Source organism: Anarhichas minor, unplaced genomic scaffold, assembly GCF_050575085.1.
Source record: "Anarhichas minor isolate MPS153535 unplaced genomic scaffold, ASM5057508v1 ptg000038l, whole genome shotgun sequence".
Lineage (NCBI taxonomy): Eukaryota > Metazoa > Chordata > Actinopteri > Perciformes > Anarhichadidae > Anarhichas > Anarhichas minor.
In genome coordinates, this window is record NW_027466484.1 from 259,330 (window position 1) to 268,262 (window position 8,933).

The following is an 8,933-nucleotide window of genomic DNA, read 5'->3' on the forward strand; positions in this document are numbered from 1 at the left end:
AAAATATAATACTATATATGTGTGTGTATAATGTACCCGGAAAACTTGTTAGAAAAATTCAAACTGAATATTGTGTAATTGTCTTCTAATCTATTTCTAATTGTAAAGATTTGATTTAATAAGTTAATTTAATAATAAATCAAATACGTTAATTTAATGACATGTAATTTAATTTAGTAATACATTAATTCAATGGGAAATAAATAATCTTTATTGTATTTATTTTAAATTTCATATATTTTTACATCTTATTGTAAAAATATTCTCCAGAACAATCGAGTGAAGAACCAAAGCTTGCATTAATAGAAAATTAATAGAAATTTACATATGTTTGATGTTACATCAAACATATGTAAATGATTAAGATGTTAAAACAAACTGTTAGTGAACAGAACAGTATGTGCATACAATCACAGCTGATGAAATATATTTAATTTTTCTCTTTTGTTGATGCAACCTAATACATATGAATGAAAAGAAATCAACAAAGAAAGCCTAGTGATTTAGAGAAGATAAAGAACAGGTCATGAGGAAAGTAGAAGCATTTACATCACCGTGACGTTTACAAACAAAACCATTGTCTCATTGCTCTATTTTCTATAAATAAGTTTTACAATTTTTTGATGAACCCACTTTTCCTGAACATGCTGCATCTGCTTCTATACAGCAGTTTGTGACGTCCTACATTTCCCAGAATGCCGTTTAACTCTGCAGGAAGCATTAACGTCATGAAAATAGAATTTAACCAATCAGCTGTAACACGAAGGTAAAGATCATGAAGATCGAGTCATCCTCCCTCCAACCAACAAACACGTTGTTTTACTTTTTCTTGTTGATACAGAAATCATTTCTTCCTGTAGGATTCTTTAACGTCGGTGTAAAATCTTGGTTCCGTTGAGAAGCTTTCGCTCTTTAATCCTGAGGGACTTTAAGCTAAACCCTGTTGAGATGTTTATCTTCCAGAAAAAGAGACACAAACCATCTAGTCTGTTTTAAAATGCATCTCATAACTCTCCTAAATCGTCTTCTCTACCAGGAAAATCTGACTTCTTTAACGCTGGTTTGTTAGTTTTCTGCAGCCATGAGACTTGAGTTTCTTTTCTCCCTCAATGTAATGACCCCGACACACCAGAGAACCAGCACAGACAAGAGGCTGACTGATGAAACACGGCATAAAATAAAGAACGTAACGCAGAGAGCACAGCAGACTGCCAACGTGCAGCATTGCCTGCGTCAGAGGAAATAACCTGATAATCAGGCTCAGTTACTTTGTTTTCACCTCTTAAATTCAAATTATTGTCTCTGCAAACATTTTACCTTCTGCTCATCTGTGCAAAAGACTTTACCCACCGACAAACATCAAAAACACATTGGCCTGTGCAGACACAAAGTTTAACCAGAACTACACACACACCCGGTGAAAGTGTCAGTTTCAGACTTTATCCAGTCCTTGAAGAAAGAGTTTGATATTTTTGGAAGTACATTTATTCCCGTTCTTGCCGAGAGTCTGATGAGAAGATTGCTCTCAGTGTCCGCACCTTCTGGGGATTAACCCCCATAAAATGGAAAGAGGAAATACTGTTTCAACACTTCAGTTTTCAAACAAACAACATAAGGTGGTCATCATTTAGAGATTCAGAGGTGTTGGTACGTGTGAACAGAGCCAGGCTAGCTGTTTCCCCCTGTTTACAGTCTTTATGCTAAGCTAACTGGCTGTAGAGAGCTCTGGAGGCCGAGGGCTCCAAGGAACCGAGCCATGAACCTAAATATTCCCTGCTCAATAACTAACACTTTGTTGCGTATCAACACCAGTCATCCGCCTACTAAAAAACTAAAGTACGCCCCAAAATACTAAAAGAAACATGCTGGAACAGGACAAGAAGTAGAACTAGATTTGGCCAGAGATGTTCGCTAACAGCTCGACAGTCGAGCATCTGCTAATTGAAGAATGTAGTGTGAGAATGAAAGCGGAGGATGTTTTATTAAAGAGTGTCATGAAGACATGAGGTTTCCAACATACCCAGAGAGACCAGGAGGAAAACAATAATAATGTGTGAAGCCCTGTTAGTTCAAACATTCATAGAGCATTTATATATACAAGCATATGGACTTCAGCTTTACAAAGCTCGTAAATGTGAACATCAGCCTCTTAACTCTCCATCTGCAGCACAGCGTCCACCGGACTCCTCTGGATCCGAGTAGGAGCCACTGCTTTGCCTGAACATAATTATTTTTTGAGTTTGATGAGTCTAAGAGCTTCATCAGAGGCCCACAAACACTCACAGTCACTTCAGTAGTCATTCGTCTTCGTTCCAAGGCAGAAAACGGTGTTTGTTTGAGTTCCTTCCCTCATCTTTTGTCCGTTGAACAAACACTTCTTTTCGTTTCTCTTCTACTGTGACGGCGAGAACGTCAGGACCATCCACCCGATCACGAAGTAGAAAAGGAACACCGGGTACACCACCAGCGCCTTGCGGTTGGCCGGCTGGCTGTCGGCGAGGAAGGCCGTGGAGGCGAAGGTGGACCAGCCGAAGGAGGCCGTCACCACCACCAGCCGCACGGCGAAGCTGACCGTCCCCGAGCCGGCGACCAGGACGATCCGGCATACGGCCATGGCCGCCGTCAGAGGCATGATGCAGTACCCCAACACACACAGGCTCTGGAAGAAGGAGATGGTGCCGCCCAGCAGCTTGGAGTTGAGGGTGATAATGATGGAGCCGAACCAGACGATGACGAAGACCTGCACGAAAAAAAAAAATGTATTTCAACATGAAAGTGGATTCAGAGAGATTTAATGCATTATATAAGAAACATATGCAATAATTGAGATAATCAATTCATTGTTTGTTATTTAAGAACAAACATTCTTCAGGTTGTGCTTCTTAACTCTAAGGTTTTTCTTCTTTTCTTTATCTTATGCAATAATAAATGGAAAACCTTTGGACTGTTGGTCAAACAACGAGTTGAAGATGTTATCTTAGACTTTAGAAACTGTTTTAAGTAAGAAGTAGCCTATAATATTGACGTTACCTCTGAGATGTAAGTTAGTGGAGTAGAAGTATAATAGTAGCATAAAAATACTCAAGTAAAGTACTTTGAAATTGTACTCAAGTAAAGTATTTGAGTACATGCACTTAGTTGCTTTCCACCACTGATAAATCATATTTTTTACTCTGTTACTTTGATTGCTTACCTGTATCGTAATGCTGCTGTAGCGAACAAATGGCCCCTTACGGGATTAATAAATTATCTATCTATGAATCTATCTAATAAATAGTACCATTAAAGTCTAATAAATACCTCAGCGAACTGCGGTCCTCCCTGGTAGTCGCTGTCGGCCGCTCCGCCCTGCAGCAGCAGAGCCAGCGTCACGCAGAGCAGCAGCGGGCCCCACAGGTCCCAGTCCCGCAGCAGAGCGGTGCTCCTCTTCGGGTACAGCACGTGGATGAACTTCTTACCCACCGCACGCAGGTCCCGCAGGATGGTCTCCCGCACGGGCTCGTCCAGCGTGGAGAACTCGTCGTCGTTCCGCCGCCTGGTGGAAGGGCCGACGGGCACGGAGATGTCTCCCTCCACCGGGATGTCCTCCGAGATGGAGACGTCCGACAGCCCGGCGAACGGTCTGCTGGCCTCATCCGATGCAGCCGCCATTTTGCTCTGGAGTTTGTCGGTAGTCTCTCAACGAAGGGAGGTAAAGATTAAAGAAATACAAACACAATATACAGCGACAAATGTTCCTCTAAAACTAGTCGACTCAGTTCCAGTTGATCCAGTTTCTCTAGCTGGTCGGTGACAGTCTGCAGCTCCACGTCAGCTGAGGGTTGTTTACTTCCGCCGGACGTGAGGCACGCATATCCGGCTGGTGCATTCAGGTGCATACTCAGAATCAGCTTTATGGGATTCTAAAAAAAAACGAGGATTGTTTTATCAGTCACACCAATAAAAGTAAAATACATTATTAAAAACTTGAACAACGTGTGTGAGTGTGCGTGTGTATATGATAAAAGAATACCGTACATGTATAAAATAGTTTTACTTCCCGACGGTCCACGAAGGCATCACGAGGGCAGGCGAAGACGTCGGGTACTGATGACGCACTAAACCGTCGACGGTCGTTTTTAAATCGTGTGTCTTGTTTACATCATGGATGTGTCCGTTAGTTTGGTCGTTTTTAGTACTTTTTAATTCGTTTTAACGGTCGCCGGTTGAAGCAGGTGGGATGGACTTCTGTAAGAAGCACGTGAAGTCGGACTGCGTGGAGCTGCTGAGCCGCTTCCAGGGATCCGAGTCCGTCCGCTTCCAGGTTTTCTCCAAAATATGGAGAGAAATGGAGTTCTCACAGATTTTCTAGTAAGTTTACCAATAATATATATCACCTTATGTTCTAATATAAGCAGTGGTGCATTTCATTGTTTAAGTACTGTACTTGAGCACAATTTCGAGGTATTTGTACTTTACTTGAGTATTTCCATTTTCTGGTACTTTCTACTTCTGCTCCACTGCAACTCAGAGGAAACTTTATTGATCTCTTGGTGACATTCACAAGCTTCCTGGCGGTATCTATATATATGTATGTATGTGTATATATATACATACATGCATACAGCAAAAAAAATGGTAGAAATACTCTGTTTTAACTAAAAGTCCTAAATTCAAGTAAGTACAAACGTATTAGCATCAAAATATACTTAAAATACTTAAAGTAAAAGTACTCCTTATGCAGAATGGCCCGTTTCAGGATCATATCTGTATTATATTTTGGATTATAATTATTGAGGCATTAATGTGTTGCAACTCTAACGTTGCAGCTTCTACATATTTTCATCAGTAATGACAGAGTGTGACTTAATTAGACATTTTCCTCATTCAACACAGTGTGTCACATGTTGTTGTTGTTTTGTAGCGGCACTGTGAACCACCAAGAGCAGCGAGCGTTCTGCCGTCTGATCCTGGACACCGCCTACATCTTCTTCTTGCCTCCGTACAGCTTCCAGATCAGAGTGGGAGGACTGTACCTGCTGCACAGCTTGTATCAATGTCAGATCACCTCGCCCCGAGAACAGGTCAGGAACACAGCACACGGTCTCCAGAGGGTCGGCCATTCATTCATTTGAATCACACGTGACGTGAAGCTCTTGTTGTGTTTCTGGCTGCAGATCCGTCTGGCGCTGAAGGACTGGGAGGACGTGATGAAGCTTGAGAAGGACGCCGTCAATGCTCAGCACCACGACGCCGTTTACATCCTCCGACAGCTGATGTTGCACAAAGCTTTCAGCTTCACTGCCATGCCCACGATGGTGAGCAGCCTACCTGACATCAACACACACGTTCACATTGGATATTCACTTTAAACCCTCAATATCATTGAATGGAGGAATGTTGCCTTTTAAACAAGGTGAGTTATGACCCAGAGTGCAGAGTGGGATCCTCCAGCCCATTACATTTGTGTATTAAGGATAAATAGCAGACATGTCTGATTGATATGGCCGCAATTATTCTACGAAATTATTTTACACAATGCAATACAACGGTGCTTGAAGTAGACAAAAATAAGGGCCAGTACTCCTCTTTTTCACATGTTGGCGTGTGAATCGGCCGATATCAGATAACGCACAAAAAATCTGAAAGACAAAAGGTTCTATAGTTGAGTCATTATTTCACTATTTCATTAGTCGCTATTATTTCATATCACAGCCGTCCTCTGAACATTGTTTACCCTCTAAAATCATACTCTGGAAATCAAAATAACAGATTCAGAAAACCTTTCAATAAAATCTCGTTCATTATGACGAACAGTTCACGAAGTATTTTAAAAACACGTGTACTTTGTGTCGATAAATTACAGCACCGTCATCATCATCATCCTCCGTGCCGTGCAAAGACTCGTCATTTAGCTTGCAAATTCACTTATTCTCCTCTTTGTGCTTCTCCTTTCTTTCTTTCTTTCTTTCTTTCTTCCTCCTCTTCCTCTCCTGCCAGCTTGCCTTCAAGAAGAAGAGGAAGGTGGAGAGCTTGGCGCTGTGTGAGGAGTTCATGGAGCGACCGTCTCGTCCACAGGAGCTCATCAACATCGAGCTGCTGGAGGTGAGCAGAGAGCTCGACTCAGACACTTTAAAAAGTACATTATTAAAAGCATTAAGTTAAGCGTGTTGTGTTTGCAGGAATTGTCCAACATCGATGAGCACTACGGGAAGCTGAAGACTTCTGTCTCTTCGGAGTCGGAGCCGGCGGATTCTTCCATCAACCTGATCCGTAAAGACCTGGTCCCACAGCTACGCAGCACTGTGGTGGATTTCTACAAGTGGCAGCAAAGGAAGGTAAGACTTCTCTTCAGGTGTTTGTTAAAATGACACCCACAGTTTGGAAACTACAAGAGATGATGTGGTTATTTTAATGCTTTTAAATTGTTTTACGATTAGTACATTATGTAGTTTTTTCCACTCTTGATGTGACGTTTTGTCTCGTCAGAGTGGTCCTGATGAAGATGAAGATGAAGACAGCGGTGAGGGGCCGTCATCTCAGCAGGAGGTGAGTTACATTTCATTCAACTTTACTGAGGGGTTTAAAGCATCACTGGTGCACATAGATGCTTCTGAAGGATATTAAATACTCAAACTGACACGAAGTCCTTCAGCTGTAATAATAACTTTGTCCAGACGGCGGCGCTGTTGACTGACCGGCTGTTTTGTGTTCTCAGTGCTCCAAAAGAGCCCAGCGCCTCGCCTCCATTAAGTCAAAGGCATACGGAGAGGCAACAGAGGTTTGTGTTTCCATGTTAGATTTTCTTTAAATATGTAAGATTTCTTGAAAATATGTTTTATGCTAAATGTCTTCAAGATGCAAAAATATGAAATGTATGTATCCCTGCGTCTCTCAGGCCTCCAAGTCACGGCGCCATCGTCAGGTGGAGGTGGATTTCACGAGTAACGTGGCCGGACCCTCCCACTCGTCACGTTACTCCAGAACAAATAAACTGTCACTCAAAGCCAGAACCTATGAGAACGTTCACATCTCAGGTAAATCCCTCCTGCAACCTCCTCTTCATCTCTCAAAGTTAAGAGAAGAAGAGATGAAATAAAAGGAAATAAGAATAGAGTTTACACCCATCTGAAAGCAAATCAGACAAAGAGGTTGAGTTCTGTTTTTTGCTTTTTTGTTTGATGCTGAAATGTTGTGAGTGAAGCATGAAGACTCTCCAGCATTTTGTCTCGTAGCGTGAATGTTTTATTAAAATATTCCTCACGTACTGCAACTCTCTTCTCGTCAGGTGACTTGTGGAAAGAAGCCGGGGAGATGACTCAGATCAAGTGTCTCACCACAGTGGACTTTGCTCCTAAAGGTACACAACCTAAAAACTTTTACTTTTACACTTACTACAGTTGTTTGAGCACTGTTTTCTGGTCCACAGCGGTCTGTTAACATGCTAATATGCCACGTTTGCATGGACCTTGAATGTCTGTCCCAAATGTCATGACCATATATCTATTTCTTTGGCAATAAAACATTTACCAGGATGAATCTTTCTAAGCTCAAATGACTTTTTCTCTGAATGCCAACTCAGCATCCACCATATTTTACTGTAAAAATCTTATTTTGTAATGTTCAAATGTTGATATTTATTTCAGAGTCCTGTCATGACTCTTTTTTTTTTTTTTTAGTTCATTCAGGAAAACAAAACCCGGTAAAAAGATTCAAGTGGTGATGAAGACCGTTCAGAAGTCAACCTGCATCTTGATACAGCGACTGTTTCATGTTTTAAAGTGTTGAAATAGATGATTGTTATTGTCATGAATTTCCTTTAATCTTAAATGTTCTGTATCATAGAAAATGTGAATGTTGTTTTTTACATTTTAAAGTGTTTTACATTGTTTTTTTAATGAGCAGTCTTTATAGTGACTGTAACTTAAGAAAGAATATTGTTCTAACTTATGTTCTTATTGAATGCAGTGTTTTGTAAAATGTAAACACCAATACGTTTTCTTTTTGCAATTTTACAGCCATCACTTGTTGAAAATGTACCCTGAACTTGTCTCTTAGTCGGATACCTTTAACCTATTTCAGTAAAGAAAGCTGTCGGTTGTGTCGACTAACTTATGCACAAAGTTTAGTAGTGTATATAACTATAACATTTTCCAAAGTTCATCTCTCTGTGCAGCTTCTTCTGTGAAAAAAAAGTTCAAACTGGATTTATGTTCTGCAGCTTTCATGAAGTTTAAATAATTTTATATAAAAGCTATTGTTCCTTGTGTGACATTTGATTCAGACTAAATCATTTGTGTATATTTCATATTGAAAAGCTAAAAGTGTGTGGATGTCCCTGATTTTGCTATTTAGTTCTTCTCCTTGGAAAGCATTTGGTAAGTGTGATACAATTGTTCATTTTACAACACAACTTTATATTGTGACAGAAAAACAGACATAGACCTTAGATAAGACCTAAAAACAGCGTCCAGCATTTTTAATAATTACCTTCAAATCAATTGTTAATTATCATATATTAATTTGTTATTTCATGCATTTAAATATGTAATTTAAAAGTACCTTAACTATGATAAATCGTGATTTCCACTAGAGTCAAAAGCTCTCATAAGCTAAGCGGCCTAGCTAGTTTACTAGCTAAACTTAAGCCTAGTTTAGCCTAGCTGATTTGTTAATCTCTTTTTATTCCCTATGACTGAATTTAGCAAACATTACTACTTATTTAGGACAGATGACAAAGCGTTAGTTAATTAAAATGTACATCTCATTGATTTTTTTGACATTTATTGTTTAATGTAAGTAAATGTAGCTGAATTAGCTAAAGCTAGCCGTGGAAACCAGCTAGTTTGCAGCATTTAGCTTTTGTTTTTAGCAGTTTTCTTTTCCACTATACATTTGTATTTGATGTTTTTCAAATGAGTCAGCTTTTGTCTTAACTCATTTGTAAATAGATA

At 40.1% G+C, this 8,933-nt stretch overlaps 2 protein-coding genes across 2 annotated transcripts; one reads left to right on the forward strand and one right to left on the reverse strand.

The window, feature by feature from the left end:
- Positions 1-410: 410 nt before the first annotated feature.
- yipf6 (Yip1 domain family, member 6) lies at positions 411-3,842 on the reverse strand. The gene is made up of 2 exons (XM_076107412.1): positions 3,301-3,842; positions 411-2,740 (listed from the first exon to the last, which is right to left on the reverse strand). The coding sequence occupies exons 1-2, from the start codon at positions 3,649-3,651 to the stop codon at positions 2,393-2,395; spliced, it is 699 nt and encodes a 232-aa protein (XP_075963527.1). The 5' UTR covers positions 3,652-3,842; the 3' UTR covers positions 411-2,392.
- Positions 3,843-4,078: 236 nt separating this feature from the next.
- Positions 4,079-8,251, forward strand: snapc1b (small nuclear RNA activating complex, polypeptide 1b). The gene is made up of 10 exons (XM_076107410.1): positions 4,079-4,350; positions 4,904-5,063; positions 5,157-5,297; positions 5,980-6,084; positions 6,162-6,317; positions 6,469-6,528; positions 6,698-6,760; positions 6,878-7,016; positions 7,268-7,339; positions 7,659-8,251. The coding sequence occupies exons 1-10, from the start codon at positions 4,220-4,222 to the stop codon at positions 7,700-7,702; spliced, it is 1,071 nt and encodes a 356-aa protein (XP_075963525.1). The 5' UTR covers positions 4,079-4,219; the 3' UTR covers positions 7,703-8,251.
- The last annotated feature ends 682 nt before the right edge of the window (positions 8,252-8,933 follow it).

Bases quoted from the DNA above. Each gene is read 5' to 3' on its own strand.
- yipf6 (XM_076107412.1), bottom strand. From the start codon at position 3,651: ATGGCGGCTGCATCGGATGAGGCCAGCAGACCGTTCGCCGGGCTGTCG. The intron at 2,741-3,300 runs GTATTTATTAGA...TTTTTCGTGCAG, and splicing joins GAGGACCGCAGTTCGCTGAG to GTCTTCGTCATCGTCTGGTT.
- snapc1b (XM_076107410.1), top strand. From the start codon at position 4,220: ATGGACTTCTGTAAGAAGCACGTGAAGTCGGACTGCGTGGAGCTGCTG. The intron at 6,085-6,161 runs GTGAGCAGAGAG...TTGTGTTTGCAG, and splicing joins TCAACATCGAGCTGCTGGAG to GAATTGTCCAACATCGATGA. The intron at 7,017-7,267 runs GTAAATCCCTCC...TCTTCTCGTCAG, and splicing joins TGAGAACGTTCACATCTCAG to GTGACTTGTGGAAAGAAGCC.